This window comes from Diabrotica virgifera, chromosome 3 (genome assembly GCF_917563875.1).
Source record: "Diabrotica virgifera virgifera chromosome 3, PGI_DIABVI_V3a".
Classification (NCBI taxonomy): domain Eukaryota; kingdom Metazoa; phylum Arthropoda; class Insecta; order Coleoptera; family Chrysomelidae; genus Diabrotica; species Diabrotica virgifera.
The window spans coordinates 159,120,518-159,145,255 of record NC_065445.1 but is presented as its reverse complement, the minus strand read 5'-3'; the positions used below and the strand labels follow the sequence as shown (position 1 = coordinate 159,145,255).

General features: G+C 33.4%; 1 protein-coding gene across 1 annotated transcript; it reads left to right on the top strand.

Annotated features, from left to right (window-relative positions):
* Positions 1 to 13: 13 nt before the first annotated feature.
* Positions 14 to 1,456, top strand: LOC126882607 (putative uncharacterized protein DDB_G0282133). Its single transcript, XM_050647581.1, has one exon. The coding sequence runs from the start codon at positions 14 to 16 to the stop codon at positions 1,454 to 1,456; it is 1,443 nt and encodes a 480-aa protein (XP_050503538.1).
* Positions 1,457 to 24,738: the final 23,282 nt, after the last annotated feature.

Here is a 24,738-nt window from a genome sequence, read left to right as displayed (position 1 = left end):
AAAAGGAAAGAAAATGGAGACAAGACTCAACAAAAAACAAAAGGAAACAGAAGAACGTTATAGCGAGGAAGGAATAGAAAATGTAGACGAAGAAATTAGTATTACAGAAACAACAATCAAGGAGAGTACCACAGAAATGTCAACAATGGATAGGATATTACAAATGCTACAGATACAGGAAGAAAACAGTAAAAGACAGGAAGAAAACAGTAGAAGACAAGCAGAAAAAATAAAAAAAAGTATAGATGAAAACAGTAAACGACAAGATCTAGGTTTTAAACAAATGGAGCAGAGACTAGAACAGCATAAAGAGGATGTACAAATGTATTTAAAACAGATGAAACATGAAGTAGAGCAGAAAACAAAGGAAATTAGCCAAAATTTAGAAAAACATACCAAGAAACTACAGAATTTGGAGAAACATGTAGAAGATAGAGACGAGGAAATAGAGGATAGATTTAAAAAATTGGATAAGAAACTATTGGAAGTAAAATCACAACATAATACTGGAGAAAGAAGACAAGTAATTATACACAATGGAGCAGAAAATAAGGTCCAATTTGGCGGGGATATAAAGAAACAGCACCCAGTCCCGTTTATTAGGATGCTTAAAAATAAAAAACAAGGATATGAAGAGTTTGAAGAGGCTAAGGATATGATAAGGACTCATTTTAAGGATGGAGCAGCATTATGGTTCGAGAGTAAGCAAAATGAGTTGCAAGATTGGGAAGAATTTGAAAGAAAATTTTTGAGATATTATTGGGGAAAAGAGAAACAGATGGTCGTGAATAGTGAACTACAAAATGGAAAATATGATGAGAAACTAGGAATATCCGAAGAGAAATATGCATTGCAAGTATACGCCAGTGGGCAATATTTAAATTATAATTATTCGGAAGAACAGCTAGTTGAATTGATAGCAAGACATTTTGACAATAAAATGGAAGACTATGTCACCTTGCAAGGATATAGGGACATGGACAGTTTATGCCAGTTTTTAGTTGTAAGAGAGGCTCGAAGAAAAGAAAGAAGGACCGGTAGACAAACGGAAAACAATGGGAACAACCAAACAAACCGCACAAACAACTACAGACAGTCTCGTAATGAAAATCCTTACCGATACAATGGATATAGGGATAATGAGGGACAAAGATATACAAACAATTTTAATCAAAATAGATATGAACAGAATAGAAATGGATATCATCAAAATAGATTTCAAAACAGTGGGAGAAATTATAACAATCAACCATATCAGCCAAATGCAGGTCGGGAAAATTTTAATAGAGGAAACCAATATAACAACAACAATGGACAAGGAAGAGAACAGAACAGAGAAATAAACAGCCTAAGTTTCACCAGAGAAGGAGAAAATGAACAAGGACACCAAGAAATGGACAATGTGGAAGTAGAAATCAATAGAGCAGGGTCGTCTTTTCAGGAGGGCACTCACTAAAAACAGGGATAAAATTTAATTCAGGAATATATACTCACCCTAGGGAATTTATCACTTTAGCGGGAAAAAAGATTGAATACGTGCGTAATAATTTGGTTATGGTACAGGGGTATATTAAAAATAAAAAGGTTGATATACTTTTGGACACTGGTTCAGAGGTATCATTAGTTAATAAACAATTGATAAAGGATTTAGGACTGGATTCTCAAAGGTATAATATTTCTCGAATAAGGTTAGTGAGTGCTAATTCAAAAAAGATTTCGACTACGAATGAGGCTATTGTTTTGACATTGAGATTTAAAAATAAAGAATATTTGATTAATTGTTTTATAATTGAGGACATGAAGTATGATATTGTCATTGGAGTGGATGAATTGGATAAGTATGGAACGAAAATTAATTTTGCAAACAAATATATAAAATTTGGAGAGGACATAATGGAAGAAGGTTTAAAGGAAAAAGAAGATGAGCAGGAAGTCAGTACAGCGCCGAATAAGGTACGCACATCAATAACTGACAAGAAAGATGAAAATAAAGAGGTGCAAGAAGATGACACAGGAAATGAAGTAGATGTTTTGACAACACATTTTGAATATAAGAAAATGAGAAGTGTGGCATCGCAAACGATGGACACCGATGAAAGAAAAGAGGGGAAGAAGAGGAGGAGAAGAAATAGGAAAAAAAGAAGTGTGACGCCGATACAGGTGGACACAACTTTAGGACAAGAAGAGAAAGAAGAGGAAGAAGGAAATTTAGATGTCAGTACTGCGCCGCAAAAGGTGGGTACAAACATGACGGAAAAGGAAGTTGAAATATTGGATGAGGAAGAAGCTGTAGTTTTTGAAGAAGAAGAATCGGAGAAGGAAGAGAGAGAATTTGAGTTCAATATGTGTACAACGACAAGGAATTGCGAAAGTGAAGAAGAGACATCAATAGTTTGTGGAGAAGAAATGACGTCTGACTTAAAAAAATTACTGGCAAGACATACGGGATTAATCAATACAGAAAATAGAGCAGCGACAAAATACGAACACACGATTAAAATGAAAAGCTTATCTAATTTCCGCTCGAAGACATATCCTATTCCATTTAAATATAGAAAAGATGTAGGTCAAGAAATAGATAACATGTTGAGGGATAAAATAATTGAAAGATGTGATTCACAATACATAAATCCAGTAGTCATTGTTAAAAAAAGTAATGGGGACATAAGGATTTGTTTAGATGCACGTAATTTGAATTCATGTACAGTGCCCCAATACGACGCCCCGTTGAATATAGACTCAATTTTTGGTAGAATCACAGGATCTAGATTTTTTACCAAATTGGACTTAAAACATAGTTTCTGGTTAATTCCTTTAGCAAATGAATGTAGGGATTACACTGCTTTTTCTATCGACGGAGTGATATATAGGTTTAGGGTAGTGCCATTTGGTTTACAAAGTGCATGCGCGGCTTTGGTAAGGGCATTGCACACGATTTTAAATAAACACTGTGATTTTGTTTTACATTATATCGATGATTTGTTGATTTATTCTCATGATATGTCTAGCCATATGAATCACATAAAGATAGTTCTCAAAGAACTAGATGAAGCAGGTTTAAAATTAAACATAGGAAAATGCAAGTTCTTTCAAAAAGAGGTGATTTACTTAGGTTTCAAACTAGACAGGCAAGGCATAAGCCTAGACGAAGAGAGAGTCAAGATCATAAAAGAATACACACGTCCAACAAATTTAAAAACACTGAGAGGATTTTTGGGAATGATAAACTATTTTAAGAAGCTCATCCCAGACATCAGCCAAAAGGAACTGTCATTGATAGGTCTTTTGAAGAAAAATGAAAGATGGAAATGGGGCAAAGAGCAGGAAGAAGCATTTCAAAATCTTAAGACAGAATTTGCAAGTGGAAGTAAGATATACCATCCGATATACACAGCACCGTTTATTTTACGAACAGACGCTTCGATGAATAAGTTTGCAGGGGTGTTATCCCAAATACAAGAAGAAATAGAAGTTCCAATATGCTTTGTGTCCAGAGTAACAAAAACATACGAAAGACGATATAGTGCGACCGAGCTAGAATTTGCCAGTATTCTTTTCTGCGTGAATAAACTACGTTTTTATCTATTGGGATCAAAGTTCACCACAGAAACAGATCACGCTGCTCTCGTTAATATCATGAAGAATAGAGTAGTAAACAACAGAATACACCGCGGTATTTTATTACTACAAGAATATGATTTTGAATTCAAATATATCAAAGGAAAAGATAATATCATCGCCGATGCTCTCACCAGAGATGAATACTTCAATAAAGAAGAAAAAATGGAATTTCAGGTTGGAATGAACATTCTAAGAGACGACGACGGAATCTATTTATTAGAGGAGGTCATGAGAGACCAAGAGAATCTGGAAGAACAGGAAAAAAACAGAGCAATACAAGAAAATGGAATTTATATAAAAAGAACGGAGGAAAGAGAACTGTATATGATCACAAACGAACTGGCTAACAAAATATTGATTGATATACACCGAAACAATGGACACATTGGAAGTAGGAAAAGCTTTCTGGTATTCCGAGAAAATTATATTTGCAAAGGAGATCATAAGTTGGCAAAAGACATTGTGAAAAGATGCGAGGTTTGCCATAAATATAAATCGAGGAATTTTAAAAATGAAAACATACCTAAGAATATAACATCTGGCCAAAAATTAGATCTTGTAGCCATCGATATGTTGAGCGAACTGATAAGAACTCCCCGTAGAAATAAGCACATTTTGGTGATGGTGGATATTTTTTCGAAATTTGTAAAATTATACCCTTGTCGAACAACAAAAGGAAATGAAATATTACGGAAAATAGACAATTTTTTAGAAGAAGTTGGGACACCCAGGAAAATACTGCTAGATAATGCTACGTATTTTAGAAACGATAGATTTACAGGTGAGCTACAACAAAGAGGAATAGACACTGTATTTACAAGCATCAGACATCCTCAGAGCAATCCATCGGAAAGATATATACAGGAAGTAACAAAGTTTTTACGAATTGCATCTAATGGACAACATACAGGATGGGATAGAAAGATGGAAGAAGTAGAAGAATACATAAACTCTATTCCAAACACAATAACCAAAGAATCTCCGATGTATGTGATGAAAGGAAGAATGCCACCTAGACCATGGGAAGAACCAACAGAAAGAGAATATGAAGATGTAATAAACAAAGTAACTACAAGATTAAGAAGAAGTGGAGAAAAATACATCCAAAGAAAGCAAAGACAACGGCGAAGAACACCTGTTACATTTCAACAAGGTGATAAAGTAATGGTGAGAGCACTGAGAGTGTCCAATTTGAATAACGGTGTTTGTGCGAAATTGATGCCAGTATTTGAAGGTCCATACGTCGTGCAAACAGCAAATGGGGTAAATAGCTATAGGAAAGGGGACATAGAGAATGGCAATATTAGGGGTATATTTAATATAAACGATATATACCGATATTTTGAATAAAAATTTGTAGAAACATGTAAATAATTTAGATACTAAGTATAGAAATAGGAGATAGGATAAAAGCAAAAGGATTGAGTAATTTGGGTATAAAAGAAATTTTTTTTCTATCTAAAATTTTGTTCATACCCAAGGTCGGGGAAGTTGTCATAGATAAAGAAAAGCAGAGAGGAAAAAGAAGAAAATCTAATTATCTAATTGTATGCTAATTTTTATTACGTTAAAATTGTTATTTTCTAATATTTAATTTTTTTATTCACCCTGTAAAATAGATACCGATTTCAATTACCCAGTATTGTATTGTAAGATATAAGTTTTTCTTATTCATAATGTTAAAATAATTCTATGAATTTTGGACAAATGCGTTTATCATGTTAACAGTGCAGTTACATTCAATAGACAGTGTTTCTAAGAACAATTAGCGGCAAAAGCGTTTGGAGGCGTTGATATGACGTAGTAAGGATATTTGTTTGGACGAATGGAACTGCAGGGACGAGATAGATTGAAGGATGTCAAAAAAATGGTTTTTTCTTTTTGACAAGACAAGAACGAGAGGCGGTGTGTTTTAGAGAGCTGAAATAGAAGGTACTGTTGAAGAATGAGTAACAAGTGTCGGTCTTCGTAAATTAAAAAGCCTTATAGGTGCCCGTATATAAAGAGCACAAAGTAAAAATGTTATTTTTGGAAGTCAAAAGAAAATTCAATGTCAAGTGAAAGCAGCTGTACTAAGGTATCCAAAATACATTGTTCTCTCCGTCAATAGTCTCTGTTTGCCACACTTTTGGTTTTCTTTGGTTGCATCGACCTCTATGTGGAGACTCAAGTGAAATGGGACATAAACTTTTTCGTGATTTTTAAATTGACATAAACTTTCACAGAAACCTTTTCGTGATTTTTAAATTGACTTTTGTTTACTAGTTATAATTTAATTTGTATTCATACTGGGTAATTTTGATTTCAAAATAATTTGCGGTATTTTTCAGAATTGTTTTCATTATTTTGCACAAGCATTTCTAGATTCATAGATTGTCTGTTTTCACCGTTTATTCTATTATTAAACATTTGTGTTTGAATTATTTGGTATAATTAATTTTTCTTTAATATACGGTTATATATTTTTTTTATTTTTATTTTTCCATGAGTTTTTTCTGAGTATTGGTTTTGCATTTCTGCGATTGGATGATGTAAAACCCTGAGATAAATTTATTAAATTGAGCTAGTCCAATCAAAGTAGATATCAATAAGTAGAATACAAACAATATATATATATATATATATATATATATATATATATATATATAGTTTGAGTTTAATTCTTGAACCTTGATATATTTTTTTACCAATGTTTCTTGGGTTTAGGTTCATAAAAAAAGCTTCTCTATGATGTTATGACCATATTTATTGATATATTATCCGACGTTTCGGCAGGAAATCCATGCCTTTTTCAAGGATTGACTAAAACAACATTTATTGAAAGCTACAATACAATTTAAAAGAAAATCGACTTACCATGCAATCGTAAATTTAGTTTTGAAACAAGTACACAAATAGACGTCACAATTAAAACAATGTTAAAATGTTAAAGCATAGGAACGGACCCAATAAGTCATTGCGTTAAGAGAGTAATGAACTGTGTCAAAAATTATTATGGTGTTTATTGATGTTTGATTTTATGTTAAGTCAAAATAGTTGTCTTCGTCTCATAGGCGTGCTGAAATATTATATAGTTAATTTTAGATTAAGTTGAAATATACCCTATTAAGGTTTTTGACATCCCGTTTATCATTGACAGCTTTGTTATTTTTTTTAATTTCTATGGACTCTAGCAGTTCCCTCTTCTTTTTGTTGGGTTCACTTTTTAGGATTTTAGTTTTATCGAAATCAAATTTGTGTTTCTTTTCGTTTTCATGTTTTGTGAGGGCTGTAGTGTTATTTTTGTCATATTTGTGAGACCGAATTCTAGAGTTTAGTAGCTGGCTGGTTTGTCCGATATATACCCCATCGCAATTTAAACAAGGAATTTCATATACAACATGTGATTTTTTTGATTGCGGGGTTTTAGTTTTAAATTTAGTAAAATTCCTTTTCAAGAGATTATATCCTTTGTGAGCAACTGTAATGTTATGCTTGGCTAGGAGATTCGAAAGTTGTTCAGATAACCCTTGTATGTAAGGCAAAGACATATATTTCTTCTTTTCCTTATTATTTTTGTTGTTGTTTTTGTTGTTGTAAAATGTATGTAGTCGTGACTTGAAGGTGTTTTCAATGAGGTGATGTGGGTATGAATTAAGTGTTAGTGCTGTTTTTGCTTTTTTTATAGCATGAGGTCTATTGATGGGATCAGACAATCTAATGGCTCTGTCGGCTAGGCCAATAACTACTGATTTCTTCTGGGACAACGGGTGATGAGAGTTGAAGTTTAGGTATCTTGACGACCAGGTTTTTTTGGTGTACCATGAAGTAGTTATGATGCTGTTGTCTCGATGTAAGGTCAGGTCCAGAAAATTGATTTGACAATTTTTTTCAACTTCTAACGTGAATTTGAGTTTTTGGTGGAAGTTATTGAACTCATTTAGCAAAACATTCATTTTGTCCTCTGGTGCTGCACTTAAACAGAGGACAAAATGAATGTTTTGCTAAATGAGTTCAATAACTTCCACCAAAAACTCAAATTCACGTTAGAAGTTGAAAAAAATTGTCAAATCAATTTTCTGGACCTGACCTTACATCGAGACAACAGCATCATAACTACTTCATGGTCCACCAAAAAAACCTGGTCGTCAAGATGCCTAAACTTCAACTCTCATCACCCGTTGTCCCAGAAGAAATCAGTAGTTATTGGCCTAGCCGACAGAGCCATCAGATTGTCTGATCCCATCAATAGACCTCATGCTATAAAAAAAGCAAAAACAGCACTAACACTTAATTCATACCCACATCACCTCATTGAAAACACCTTCAAGTCACGACTACATACATTTTACAACAACAAAAACAACAACAAAAATAATAAGGAAAAGAAGAAATATATGTCTTTGCCTTACATACAAGGGTTATCTGAACAACTTTCGAATCTCCTAGCCAAGCATAACATTACAGTTGCTCACAAAGGATATAATCTCTTGAAAAGGAATTTTACTAAACTTAAAACTAAAACCCCGCAATCAAAAAAATCACATGTTGTATATGAAATTCCTTGTTCAAATTGCGATGGGGTATATATCGGACAAACCAGCCAGCTACTAAACTCTAGAATTCGGTCTCACAAATATGACAAAAATAACACTACAGCCCTCACAAAACATGAAAACGAAAAGAAACACAAATTTGATTTCGATAAAACTAAAATCCTAAAAAGTGAACCCAACAAAAAGAAGAGGGAACTGCTAGAGTCCATAGAAATTAAAAAAAATAACAAAGCTGTCAATGATAAACGGGATGTCAAAAACCTTAATAGGGTATATTTCAACTTAATCTAAAATTAACTATATAATATTTCAGCACGCCTATGAGACGAAGACAACTATTTTGACTTAACATAAAATCAAACATCAATAAACACCATAATAATTTTTGACACAGTTCATTACTCTCTTAACGCAATGACTTAGTGGGTCCGTTCCTATGCTTTAACATTTTAACATTGTTTTAATTGTGACGTCTATTTGTGTACTTGTTTCAAAACTAAATTTACGATTGCATGGTAAGTCGATTTTCTTTTAAATTGTATTGTAGCTTTCAATAAATGTTGTTTTAGTCAATCCTTGAAAAAGGCATGGATTTCCTGCCGAAACGTCGGATAATATATCAATAAATATGGTCATAACATCATAGACAAGCTTTTTTTATGAACCTAAACCCAAGAAACATTGGTAAAAAAATATATCAAGGTTCAAGAATTAAACTCAAACAATATATGCAGGCATGGGTGAAATTATGCCTTTCTATCGTGGTATTGAAACCAATTTTCGAAGGACAACCGTCCAACAAATGAAATTCTACAATAAATTAATGGCTAAACAGACAAATCTAAGAAATCGAAGAATTTTTCTACTAAGATGTAAAACAGAAAACTTAATACCAAATTTTTTAAATTTACGTATAGAACATATTAATTTGAATTCTGTAAACCTTGCGCGTAAATTTGGTAACGTTTTTAATCTATTCGTGAAACAAACATTGAATTTAATCATAGCGGATACCACTATTTCATTAAAAACTTTAGACTCGGACCTAGAAAAACTGGAAGCAAAACTAATCGATTCATTACCAGCTGATATTTTAAATACATTTAAAGAAATATCCATACAATATAATGAGCGTATTTTTTGTCAAACACGAGATAGAAACATCCAAAAAATTAATAGGCTATTGTTAACATCAAATAATAAAAACCATAAAAATACAACGAAAGATACTTGGTTGGAAAATTTAACAAATGTAGATATTCCCAGTGACGTACAAGAGGTTTTAAGTTTAGGAGATAATTTTGCAGTTCCTATCCGTAATAAAAATGATATTCCAACATCAGAAATTATCTGTTCAATTGAGAGTTCCATTTCTAATTTAAGTAGCAATGTACAGGATGATATCAGAACAAAATGTTGCAATATTTTGACTAATTTTAAAATCAAAAACAAATTCTCATTTGAAGACAAAACATTGCATAAGAAAATTAAAAAAACCAAAGCCTTTCTAAATGAGAACCCAAATTTAATTGTTCTGAAGCCTGATAAAACAAACAAAACTGTCATTATGGAATCCAACGACTATGACAGTAAAATGGATTCTCTGTTAAATGATAAAACAACATACCGTGAAATGAAAAATGACCCTACGAACATCTTCCAAAAAAGAAATAACGAATTAGTTGATAGATGGGAAAAAATGTGTTACATCTCACCAAACATCGCAAAATCTCTCAAGATACATAATGCTGTAGATCCAAAAATATATGGTCTACCCAAAACACATAAAGAAGGTATGCCTCTGCGTCCTATTGTCTCATGTATTCAGTCTCCTTTTGAAAACCTTTCTAAATATTTGAAGAACATTATTTCTAACGTAATTAACAAAAATCCGCACTATTTAAAAGACGCTGAGGACCTGAAATCTAAACTCAAAAATATACATTTACCTACAACGTATAAATTAGTGTCTCTCGATGTTGTATCTTTATACACCAATATTCCCATAGATTTAGCGAAAGACATCATTAGAAAAAAGTGGAATGAAATAAAAGTATTTACAGACATCCCTCTAGAAGAATTTGTTTCAGCAGTCGAAACAACATTAAAATCAACATATTTTATATATAAAAACAAAATTTTCCAACAAACAGATGGATGCGCTATGGGTGCTAGCATATCTAGCGCCATAGCTCAATTAGTTCTAGAGCACCTAGAGGAAATTGTTTTGAATAAAATAGATTTCAATATTCCTTTTTTCTATCGATACATAGATGACTGTTTAAGTGCAGCACCAGAGGACAAAATGAATGTTTTGCTAAATGAGTTCAATAACTTCCACCAAAAACTCAAATTCACGTTAGAAGTTGAAAAAAATTGTCAAATCAATTTTCTGGACCTGACCTTACATCGAGACAACAGCATCATAACTACTTCATGGTACACCAAAAAAACCTGGTCGTCAAGATACCTAAACTTCAACTCTCATCACCCGTTGTCCCAGAAGAAATCAGTAGTTATTGGCCTAGCCGACAGAGCCATCAGATTGTCTGATCCCATCAATAGACCTCATGCTATAAAAAAAGCAAAAACAGCACTAACACTTAATTCATACCCACATCACCTCATTGAAAACACCTTCAAGTCACGACTACATACATTTTACAACAACAAAAACAACAACAAAAATAATAAGGAAAAGAAGAAATATATGTCTTTGCCTTACATACAAGGGTTATCTGAACAACTTTCGAATCTCCTAGCCAAGCATAACATTACAGTTGCTCACAAAGGATATAATCTCTTGAAAAGGAATTTTACTAAACTTAAAACTAAAACCCCGCAATCAAAAAAATCACATGTTGTATATGAAATTCCTTGTTCAAATTGCGATGGGGTATATATCGGACAAACCAGCCAGCTACTAAACTCTAGAATTCGGTCTCACAAATATGACAAAAATAACACTACAGCCCTCACAAAACATGAAAACGAAAAGAAACACAAATTTGATTTCGATAAAACTAAAATCCTAAAAAGTGAACCCAACAAAAAGAAGAGGGAACTGCTAGAGTCCATAGAAATTAAAAAAAATAACAAAGCTGTCAATGATAAACGGGATGTCAAAAACCTTAATATGGTATATTTCAACTTAATCTAAAATTAACTATATAATATTTCAGCACGCCTATGAGACGAAGACAACTATTTTGACTTAACATAAAATCAAACATCAATAAACACCATAATAATTTTTGACACAGTTCATTACTCTCTTAACGCAATGACTTAGTGGGTCCGTTCCTATGCTTTAACATTTTAACATTGTTTTAATTGTGACGTCTATTTGTGTACTTGTTTCAAAACTAAATTTACGATTGCATGGTAAGTCGATTTTCTTTTAAATTGTATTGTAGCTTTCAATAAATGTTGTTTTAGTCAATCCTTGAAAAAGGCATGGATTTCCTGCCGAAACGTCGGATAATATATCAATAAATATGGTCATAACATCATAGACAAGCTTTTTTTATGAACCTAAACCCAAGAAACATTGGTAAAAAAATATATCAAGGTTCAAGAATTAAACTCAAACAATATATGCAGGCATGGGTGAAATTATGCCTTTCTATCGTGGTATTGAAACCAATTTTCGAAGGACAACCGTCCAACAAATGAAATTCTACAATAAATTAATGGCTAAACAGACAAATCTAAGAAATCGAAGAATTTTTCTACTAAGATGTAAAACAGAAAACTTAATACCAAATTTTTTAAATTTACGTATAGAACATATTAATTTGAATTCTGTAAACCTTGCGCGTAAATTTGGTAACGTTTTTAATCTATTCGTGAAACAAACATTGAATTTAATCATAGCGGATACCACTATTTCATTAAAAACTTTAGACTCGGACCTAGAAAAACTGGAAGCAAAACTAATCGATTCATTACCAGCTGATATTTTAAATACATTTAAAGAAATATCCATACAATATAATGAGCGTATTTTTTGTCAAACACGAGATAGAAACATCCAAAAAATTAATAGGCTATTGTTAACATCAAATAATAAAAACCATAAAAATACAACGAAAGATACTTGGTTGGAAAATTTAACAAATGTAGATATTCCCAGTGACGTACAAGAGGTTTTAAGTTTAGGAGATAATTTTGCAGTTCCTATCCGTAATAAAAATGATATTCCAACATCAGAAATTATCTGTTCAATTGAGAGTTCCATTTCTAATTTAAGTAGCAATGTACAGGATGATATCAGAACAAAATGTTGCAATATTTTGACTAATTTTAAAATCAAAAACAAATTCTCATTTGAAGACAAAACATTGCATAAGAAAATTAAAAAAACCAAAGCCTTTCTAAATGAGAACCCAAATTTAATTGTTCTGAAGCCTGATAAAACAAACAAAACTGTCATTATGGAATCCAACGACTATGACAGTAAAATGGATTCTCTGTTAAATGATAAAACAACATACCGTGAAATGAAAAATGACCCTACGAACATCTTCCAAAAAAGAAATAACGAATTAGTTGATAGATGGGAAAAAATGTGTTACATCTCACCAAACATCGCAAAATCTCTCAAGATACATAATGCTGTAGATCCAAAAATATATGGTCTACCCAAAACACATAAAGAAGGTATGCCTCTGCGTCCTATTGTCTCATGTATTCAGTCTCCTTTTGAAAACCTTTCTAAATATTTGAAGAACATTATTTCTAACGTAATTAACAAAAATCCGCACTATTTAAAAGACGCTGAGGACCTGAAATCTAAACTCAAAAATATACATTTACCTACAACGTATAAATTAGTGTCTCTCGATGTTGTATCTTTATACACCAATATTCCCATAGATTTAGCGAAAGACATCATTAGAAAAAAGTGGAATGAAATAAAAGTATTTACAGACATCCCTCTAGAAGAATTTGTTTCAGCAGTCGAAACAACATTAAAATCAACATATTTTATATATAAAAACAAAATTTTCCAACAAACAGATGGATGCGCTACTTGTTTCAAAACTAAATTTACGATTGCATGGTAAGTCGATTTTCTTTTAAATTGTATTGTAGCTTTCAATAAATGTTGTTTTAGTCAATCCTTGAAAAAGGCATGGATTTCCTGCCGAAACGTCGGATAATATATCAATAAATATGGTCATAACATCATAGACAAGCTTTTTTTATGAATCTAAACCCAAGAAACATTGGTAAATATATATATATATATATATATATATATATATATATATATATATATATATATATATATATATATATATATATATATATATATATATGTTCGGAAAGGTTTCCGCGGTTAATACAATGAAACTTAAAGCTAAAATCAATATCAATAAAAGAATTAATATTAAAAATAAACTCACCAGGCTTCCGGGTTGAACCGCGTCGTTGATTTCTAGGCCGAGCTTTCGAAGTCCTCTCTGACGTCATCTTCAGGGCTTCCGGGGTCTCAGTCTCCTGAGGCTCCAGACACTACACTCACTACTCACTGCACTACTGTTGTTGTTGACGCTGGGGCGGTTATTTATACCGTGGACTGGCGTGACTGACGTGGCTGTCGATGACGTGGCGGAGTGGGAATTAGCGCAAAGACTATTCGGAGCGGGATTTGGATTGGCTCGAAGATTTTTTTTTTTGACGGCGGGAATTGGAGCCGACGATGTTTTCTTTAGGAGGGGTCTCCAAGTCGAAGGTAAACGAATGCCGTCATCTCTTTTATTGAGACAATTTGGCCGTTTTTCGATTTCTATAGCTTCTCGGATAATCCTTTGTTTATAGAAGCGAATGGGGCCTATGGTTCTGGAGTGTTCAAAGTCAATTTTGTGACCTGTATGAAGATGGTGTTGGCCTAGGGCTGAAACTGAATCTGAATTTAGAACAGATATGGAATGTTCATAAATCCTATTTTGGATTCTACGATTGGTTTGTCCTATGTAAGATCGGGGGCAGTCTGCACAAGGAATTTCATAAACTCCGTGTTGTTCATTTGGAATGTTGTCTTTTACGGATCGGACAAGAGATGAAAGTTTTTGTTGGCGGGTAAATATTGTTTTTATTCCTCGTGGTTTAAGAATTCTGTCGATTTTGTCAGTAACACCTCTGATATATGGAAGAAAAGCTTTCGTATGATCAGAATCAGACTCATTGGGTTTGGATTAAGCTGGAGATTGAAGTTTATGGATGCTCCTATCGATGTGATTTTCGTGGTAACCGTTTTGGATGAGGGCTTGTTTTAAAGAAGAGAGTTCAGTAGATCTACTTGCATCATCGGAAAGGCGTATTGATCTGGAGACAAGAGTATTAATGACTGAATTAATTTGAGAAGGTGGATGATGAGAGTTGCCATGCAAGTAGCGGTTGGTATGGGTGGGTTTTCGATAAACAGAGTGATGAAAACCTTGGGATTGGTTCTTCTTAATAAGAACGTCGAGAAACGGTAAGGATGAGTCAGTCTCCATCTCCATCGTGAACTGGATACTGGGATGTATACCATTCAGATGGGTCTGAAAAGACACTAAAGTATCCCTGCCGTGGGGCCAAATGACGAATGTATCGTCAACATATCGTAGCCAACATGTGGGTTTGAGCGTAGATGTGGATAGTGCTCGGGTCTCGAAATCTTCCATAAAGATATTAGCAATTACTGATGAGAGTGGTGAGCCCATTGGGGCACCATTTATTTGTCTGTAGAATTGATTTTGGAAGATGAAATAAGTGTTGGACGTGCAATGTTTAATGAGAGATAGGTGGTCTTGCTGGATACTGTGTTTCGTTTCCAGAATATTTAGAGTTTCATCTATAGGAATGTTAGTGAAAAGTGAAACGATGTCGAAACTTACTAGAATGTCTGAGGGTGAGATAGGATATTGTTTGAGAAGTTCTATGAAATGAAAAGAATTTTTGACGAAAGATGACGCATTTTCAGCGAGAGGTTGAAGAGTTTTGGCTAGATATTTTGCTAAAGGTTGTGTGGGACAGTTGTATGCACTGACAATGGGGCGCAGAGGAAGATCAGGTTTATGAATTTTGGGTTGGCCATATATCCGAGGTGTTCTAAAAGACTTTTCACGAGGAATTAAAGTTTGTTTTATGGCAGCAGGAAGAGAGGTTTTGTTGATGATGGTTTTTGTTGTTTTTTCCAAATAGGTTGTGGGATTATTAGAAATTGGCTTGTAGTCCGGGGAGTTAATGAGATTTGAGAGCTTATCGATATACGAAGAAGTGTTTAAAATGACAGTGGCGTTTCCCTTATCGGCAGGAAGAATGACTAGATTTGGGTTTGCTTGAAGTTCTTTCAGGGCTTTTCTCTCGGATTGGCTAATGTTTGGAGTAGGGGGCTTTGAGTTCCTAAGGACTCTAGCGACGTCTTGTCTAACTATTTCAGCATCTTCGGAAGGTAAATGAGAGATAGCTTCCTCAGTTTGACAGATGATTGTCTCAATTGGGATGTGGCTTGGGGTAACAGAATAATTGAAACCTTTTGCTAAGGCTTGAGTGGCAACAGTAGAAATAGGGGTATCAGAAAAGTTGTGAACCACTGTGGTGGGTTTCAAAGTTCTGGGTTTTGGAATTTGTTGGGCAATTAGATGAGCTAATTTGCGCTTTTGAGTTTCAGTCTTAGACTCGAAAGTATTTAGGGCTGTTTGTGTGTTAATACGGTCGAAACTGTCCCATAATATAGGATGTACATGAAAAGAATGATGAAAAGAATGAATAGATGACCAGGTATTAAAAATATGGGTGTTTGTGACTTCTAGTTTTCGTCTAGTGGAATGAATTGCTTCACCAAGAAGCGCGAAACTGCTTTTTCTAAGAATTTGGGAGATAGAAGAAGAAGAAGTATGGTGTTTGAGTTTTAGGGATTTGGGAAATCAACGACGCGGTTCAACCCGGAAGCCTGGTGAGTTTATTTTTAATATTAATTCTTTTATTGATATTGATTTTAGCTTTAAGTTTCATTGTATTAACCGCGGAAACCTTTCCGAACATTTTATTCGCCTCTACAGGGAGGAATTTTACCATCTCACTAAATCATACAGCACTCTGTTGTTGCGCAAAACTCGTCTTCTTTGCGATTTAACATTCCTTAAAGCTTGTCGAGACCATAAAGTCATTCCCAAATCTCTAAAACTCAAACACCATACTTCTTCTTCTTCTATCTCCAAATTCTTAGAAAAAGCAGTTTTGCGCTTCTTCGTGAAGCAATTCATTCCACTAGACGAAAACTAGAAGTCACAAACACCCATATTTTTAATACCTGGTCATCTATTCATTCTTTTCATGTACATCCTATATTGTGGGACAGTTTCGACCGTATTAACACACAAACAGCCCTAAATACTTTTGAGTCTAAGACTGAAACTCAAAAGCGCAAATTAGCTCATCTAATTGCCCAACAAATTCCAAAACCCAGAACTTTGAAACCCACCACAGTGGTTCACAACTTTTCTGATACCCCTATTTCTACTGTTGCCACTCAAGCCTTAGCAAAAGGTTTCAATTATTCTGTTACCCCAAGCCACATCCCAATTGAGACAATCATCTGTCAAACTGAGGAAGCTATCTCTCATTTACCTTTCGAAGATGCTGAAATAGTTAGACAAGACGTCGCTAGAGTCCTTAGGAACTCAAAGCCCCCTACTCCAAACATTAGCCAATCCGAGAGAAAAGCCCTGAAAGAACTTCAAGCAAACCCAAATCTAGTCATTCTTCCTGCCGATAAGGGAAACGCAACTGTCATTTTAAACACTTCTTCGTATATCGATAAGCTCTCAAATCTCATTAACTCCCCGGACTACAAGCCAATTTCTAATAATCCCACAACCTATTTGGAAAAAACAACAAAAACCATCATCACCAAAACCTCTCTTCCTGCTGCCATAAGACAAACTTTAATTCCTCGTGAAAAGTCTTCTAGAACACCTCGGATATATGGCCTACCCAAAATTCATAAACCTGATCTTCCTCTGCGCCCCATTGTCAGTGCATACAACTGTCCCACACAACCTTTAGCAAAATATCTAGCCAAAACTCTTCAACCTCTCACCGAAAATGCGTCATCTTTCGTCAAAAATTCTTTTCATTTCATACAACTTCTCAAACAATATCCTATCTCACCCTCAGACATTCTAGTAAGTTTCGACATCGTTTCACTTTTCACTAACATTCCTATAGATGAAACTCTAAATATTCTGGAAACGAAACACAGTATCCAGCAAGACCACCTATCTCTCATTAAACATTGCATGTCCGTCCATATATATATATATATATATATATATATATATATATATATATATATATATATATATATATATATATATATATGGACGGACATGCAATGTTTAATGAGAGATAGGTGGTCTTGCTGGATACTGTGTTTCGTTTCCAGAATATTTAGAGTTTCATCTATAGGAATGTTAGTGAAAAGTGAAACGATGTCGAAACTTACTAGAATGTCTGAGGGTGAGATAGGATATTGTTTGAGAAGTTGTATGAAATGAAAAGAATTTTTGACGAAAGATGACGCATTTTCGGTGAGAGGTTGAAGAGTTTTGGCTAGATATTTTGCTAAAGGTTGTGTGGGACAGTTGTATGCACTGACAATGGGGCGCAGAGGAAGATCAGGTTTATGAATTTTGGGTAGGCCATATATCCGAGGTGTTCTAGAAGACTTTTCACGAGGAATTAAAGTTTGTCTTATGGCAGCAGGAAGAGAGGTTTTGGTGATGATGGTTTTTGTTGTTTTTTCCAAATAGGTTGTGGGATTATTAGAAATTGGCTTGTAGTCCGGGGAGTTAATGAGATTTGAGAGCTTATCGATATACGAAGAAGTGTTTAAAATGACAGTTGCGTTTCCCTTATCGGCAGGAAGAATGACTAGATTTGGGTTTGCTTGAAGTTCTTTCAGGGCTTTTCTCTCGGATTGGCTAATGTTTGGAGTAGGGGGCTTTGAGTTCCTAAGGACTCTAGCGACGTCTTGTCTAACTATTTCAGCATCTTCGAAAGGTAAATGAGAGATAGCTTCCTCAGTTTGACAGATGATTGTCTCAATTGGGATGTGGCTTGGGGTAACAGAATAATTGAAACCTTTTGCTAAGGCTTGAGTGGCAACAGTAGAAATAGGGGTATCAGAAAAGTTGTGAACCACTGTGGTGGGTTTCAAAGTTCTGGGTTTTGGAATTTGTTGGGCAATTAGATGAGCTAATTTGCGCTTTTGAGTTTCAGTCTTAGACTCAAAAGTATTTAGGGCTGTTTGTGTGTTAATACGGTCGAAACTGTCCCATAATATAGGATGTACATGAAAAGAATGAATAGATGACCAGGTATTAAAAATATGGGTGTTTGTGACTTCTAGTTTTCGTCTAGTGGAATGAATTGCTTCACGAAGAAGCGCAAAACTGCTTTTTCTAAGAATTTGGAGATAGAAGAAGAAGAAGTATGGTGTTTGAGTTTTAGAGATTTGACAATAAAAGGGGCTATTTTAGAGGACTATTTTTTATTTCTCAAGCTTTCGAATGCCATCGCATTCTTTTTCAAGAGCTAAAATATAAACAATTTGACAATGTGGACTAAAAGTGGTAAAAATGTAACTCACCATATACAACTAGGTTCGTTATTAAACCTGCTAACTAAACTAACAATAAAATAACAAGAAGGCTTTTTTGTGCTTTGGCAGAGCATGTAATTGACAAAGACCATGTCATGGATTTCGATAACATTCAAATTTTGTGCAATGAAGGTAATAAATTTAAAAGAACCTTGTTGGAAATGGTATCTATAAGTAAAAGTGATCATAGTTTAAATAAAAGATCAGAAATTCAAAATTTAAGTAAAATTTATAACTACATCCTTTCTTTATAATTCATTTATAACACCATGTATGTATACATCATATTGGTTGTTTTTTCTCTCTATTCTTTCTATATCCTGGTTATATTCTTTATGCTTCTATAAAATTAAAAAATAAATTTTTTTTTTTTTATAAATTATCACAACAGTAATACATATTTGGAAATATCCCATTTTAGCTAATATATGCTTATTTTGTCATTGACATTGACTACCTTCTCGATGTAGGCTTATTTTGTCATTGACATTGACTTTGATTTATAAAAAAATTTCTACCGATATTTTAAATTCAAAATTCAAATAATTATTTTTTTTATGCAGTCTGGGAAATATTCATTCTATTATTAACAGTTTTATTTTACCATTTATTGTTAGTTTAGTTAGCAGGTTTAATAACGAACCTAGTTTTATATGGTGAGTTACATTTTTACCACTTTTAGTCCACTTTGTCAAATTGTTTATATTTTAGCTCTTGAAAAAGAATACGATGGCATTCGAAAGCTTGAGAAATAAAAAATAGTCCTCTAAAATAGCCCCTTTTATTGACTCGGAATAAAACAATTTAAGTTTCAGTTGGTTAACTTAAATTGTTTTATTCCAAACAAGTCAACATAGTACTTCTTTTTCTTTATATATATATATATATATATATATATATATATATATATATATATATATATATATATATATATATTGATGTGATCTTGATTATTGATATGAGATAATATTCTTATATGTCACTTAATTTAATCAATGTATTAATACTAATCTAATTAATTAACCAGATCACATATCAATATGTTTTCAATCTCAGGGCGAATTATAAATTAATTACTTACTTTCGTGGCTTCTAAATATTTCTTAATGGTTCCTAATCGGGATAGAAAAGAAAAGAGTAAAAAAAATACACATATGGGTTACAATTATAATCAAAATATTTTTTATTTTATTTAAAAGGCAATCAATGCTTAATATTTGCTATTTCTTATTATTCTTAAACATAACATTTACAAATGGGAATCTTATTTCCTTTTGGTTTTCAATTGAAAGTTTTTATTAACATTTAACTATTAGGAGTTATTAGGAACAACTCTATTTAAGTTTGATGAAGCTTTTCTGATATTATTGATTATGTTATTCAATTTTTTATGTGGAATTTAATACGAAAAACCCATACATTCATGTCCAAACAAATGAGACTGACCTTTTCCTGGTGAACTGAAAATGTCCTCACACAAGACCCGTTTCCTGCTATCCTTGGCTGCGATCAAACCTCGTCCTGGCTTCCAGTAATGTTCTCCTTTGAAAAACTAGCTCGTATAGCTCTCGTTCCTGCGTCTGTCGTGATGCTGTGTTCTACCTTTCTCGAAACTGCTATCAGCTACCGGGACACTCTTGGCTCAAGGAGGTTCTTTTACTCTCGACCTGGCCTACTTCTCGTTCCACGATAGATACTCCACACTCACGGAACTACATCGGCTTTCTCACTCTCCGTACACTACCGTCTACTACTCGACTTCACTTCTCGACAGCTCAAAACATTCTGCTCTCACTTTGTCATTCATTCCCCTACTTTCTAAATATCCCTTCCAAATTCACAAATCAATCTTCCACCACCAACTCTCATTCGTAATATTCCTCAAAACCAATTTTTAATCTTTCTAAATATGCTTAATGGATTTCAAAAGAAAATATTTAATTCCCATTCTAAAATACTTTCTAACTATTTACAAATTTTAATGACCTATTCTCTCTTTCAAATGAGTCTTATTTAGCATAGGCTAATGATCGAAACCTTCCGCGAAAAACGATAATGAACTATCATCTATTTCACTGAGTTTTATTTAGCATAGGCTAATGATCGACCTTCCGCGAAGAAACGATAATGGTACGCGTCATTCACTTTGTTTATTCTAAGCACATTGTTCCGAGTTTCGTACGCTTATTCTAATCACTTCTTAAAATTACATATAACAATTTGTTGTATACAGGTTGTTTTAAATTTATATGCCCGAGGTTGAGAAAATTAAAAATATTTTATATTAAAGTGAATTTTGTTTATAATTATCAAATTTTAATTTTTATATCAAATAGAAATATAACAAATCCCCGCGTATTCGATAAAATTTATCTGCATTTTTAAATAAATTTTCTCGAGGCAAAACCAACTCCCTGTATATTTCCTTACTTTAATCTACGTCTTATACCCCTTCTTCTTGTATTACTCTAATTAGTCCCACCTGTAGAGTAATTGTTTCCTTATTTTCAGTGTCCTCATCCTGTGTTAGAGTGTCGGCTATTATGTTGTCTTTCCCTTTTTCCCATATTAATCTTCTGTCTTTTTCCTCAGATTTTTCACATACTTTTATCGTGTATTCTGCATCCTCGTTTTCATATGCCTCCTCTTCAAATGCCACTGTTTCGATCATATCTTTTTCGCTTTCATTTTTTTGCTTTATTTCTTCTTCTCCTGAGCTCGTCTCTTCTTTTGAGGAATCCCAGGTTTCCTTTGTTTCTGATACTCTCAAATTTTCTTCTTCTGGGCTCAACTCTTCTTTTGAGGAGCCACAGGTTTCATTTTCTTTTGTCTTTTTCTGACTTTTTCTCCCTTTTCTTCTTTGTCCTTGCTTCGTTGCCAAATTCATTTCCACTGTTTGTTCTTTACCTGATTCGTCCGTATTTTGTTTCTCCTGTTCCTTGTCCTGTTCTTCTTCTTTTTCTTCTGTTAGATTCATCGTATTATTTTTAAAATCTATCACTACATGTTTTTCTGCCAATTCGTCAACTCCTACTATCATGTCATGTGACATGTTTGGCATTATTACACATTGTAGTGCATACATCTTCTTACCCAGTCGTACCATTACTCGTATGCCTTCATTTATAGTTGCCAATGTCCGTTTGTTTGCGCCCACTAAATTTACCCTAGGTATTTTGTAAATTAAATTTGTTAAGTTAACTTCTTCTATTAGTTTTCTGTTGACCAATGTTATTTCAGATCCAGTATCTATCATAATTTTAATTGGTTTCTCGTTGATAAATCCATCCACAAATTTTAAATTAACTCCATTTTTCTTTTCGTTGTTTCTTGCCAATTTAATAAACTCCTTGGGGTTACAAAAGATTCCTGTTTGATTTTTGGTTTTTAGTGAGCGCCGTCGTGAAAAAACGCCGGTTGCTCATCGTTGTTTATATTTTCGTCATAATGTCTCTCTCCGTCATATCCATCTGTCTGGGTATTATTTACTTCTCTTCTATTTTCTCTTGGTCTGTCGGATCTGTTTCGGTTTTCTTGATATCCCTGTTCATTTTGTCTACCATTATTTCTGTTTTCTTGATTTGAGCGTGTGGTGTTTCTATTCTGGTATTCTCGATTTCTGTCCTCATTCCATTGCCTATTTCTTTGTTCATAATTTCCTCTTCCGTTGTCTCTATTTTCGTTTTCCCTTCTGGGATTAAAATCTCGTCTTGTATAGTCCCTCCTATTTTGATTTCTATCTCTGTAATCTTGTGTTTCTCGGGGCCTGTAATCTTCTCGCGACCTTCTTGATTTTCTTTCTCTTAGACGTGATTCTCTTATTTGTAGGAATTGGCATAAACTATCTATGTCTTTGTAATTTTGCAATGTGATATGGTCTTCCAGCGTTTCTTCGAAATGTCTTGCAATCAGTTCGACTAATTGTTCCGATGAGTAATTATATTGTAAATGTTTTGCGTTATAGTAAATTTGTAATGCATATGTCCTTTCTGATATACCCATCCTATCATTGTATTTCCCATTTTGCAATTCCTTGTTAATTTCCAATTGTTGGACTTTTCCCCAGAAATAATTCAAAAATTTTTGTTCAAATTCTTGCCAACTGTCAAATTCTTCTTGTTTGCAATCGAACCATAGGCTTGCTTCATATTTGAGATGGTTTCTGATAGTTTCTTTTGCTGTTTCGAAATTTCCGATGTGCTGTATTTTCTTTTTCAGGCTATTTATGAACGGCACTGGGTGTAATCTTCTTACATCCCCGCCAAACCTTATCTTCACGTCATCTGTGCTATGTATAACCATTTCTCTTCTTTCTCCGACATTTTGTTGCGTATTGATTTCCGCAATCTTTCTTTCCACTTCTTCTATGTCTGCTTGAATAGCGTTTTGCAACTTGTTTTCCAAACTTTCCATTTCTTTTTTCTGGCAATTCGTTAACTCCTTCATTTTATTTTGAATTTTCATTTCTTGTTCTTTCATGTGGTCCTTCATTCTCATTTCTTGTTTTTGCATGTGATCTTTAATTTTCATTTCATACTTTTCTATGCGTTCCTCTATTTTCTTATTGTTCTCTTCTATCGCTTGTTTTGTTTCCTGTTGATTGTCATCCATTTTTTTCTCCACTTTATCCATTTTCTGTTCCATTTTTTGTTGTGTTCCTCCATTTTTTGATCCACTTTATCCATTTTCTTTGATGTTTCTTCCTGATTTTTATCCATTGTCCTTTTTGCTTCATCCATTGCTAGTTTTGTTTCCTCCTGATTTTTATCCATTGTCCTTTTTGCTTCATCCATTTTTTTTGACTGGAGTTGCATCAGTTGTAATAGTTTATCTATTCCTGATAATTCTTGCTGTTCTGATGCCATGATTGTCTTGTCTAAAATATCTTCTTGGTCTGAATGTTCTTTTTGTTTTTTGTTGTCCTTGCTTTGGCTTCTTGTCACAGACATTTGTTTTCAAGAAGTACTGTCCCCGCCAAATATGAAATTTTACTAGTATGTTACCAAGACGACTTTTTCTCACCCAAATATTATAAATTGTCAATAAATATATCAAATGTAAATATCGTAAAAATAAAATATTAAATCAGTTATGTAAAATTTGTACCTAAAGAGATCTAAAATTTTATGTTATCAAATGTAAGTATCTCACTTTTTACCACAGGCATATAAATTTTCAAATACCGGCTTTACTCTTTCTATCCTTCAAATTTGCCACTAGAAATACTTTACAATGCTTTCCACGTTGGACGACAGTTGATGTGATCTTGATTATTGATATGAGATAATATTCTTATATGCCACTTAATTTAATCAATGTATTAATACTAATCTAATTAATTAACCAGATCACATATCAATATGTTTTCAATCTCAGGGCGAATTATAAATTAATTACTTACTTTCGTGGCTTCTAAATATTTCTTAATGGTTCCTAATCGGGATAGAAAAGAAAAGAGTAAAAAAAATACACATATGGGTTACAATTATAATCAAAATATTTTTTATTTTATTTAAAAGGCAATCAATGCTTAATATTTGCTATTTCTTATTATTCTTAAACATAACATTTACAAATGGGAATCTTATTTCCTTTTGGTTTTCAATTGAAAGTTTTTATTAACATTTAACTATTAGGAGTTATTAGGAACAACTCTATTTAAGTTTGATGAAGCTTTTCTGATATTATTGATTATGTTATTCAATTTTTTATGTGGAATTTAATACGAAAAACCCATACATTCATGTCCAAACAAATGAGACTGACCTTTTCCTGGTGAACTGAAAATGTCCTCACACAAGACCCGTTTCCTGCTATCCTTGGCTGCGATCAAACCTCGTCCTGGCTTCCAGTAATGTTCTCTTTTGAAAAACTAGCTCGTATAGCTCTCGTTCCTGCGTCTGTCGTGATGCTGTGTTCTACCTT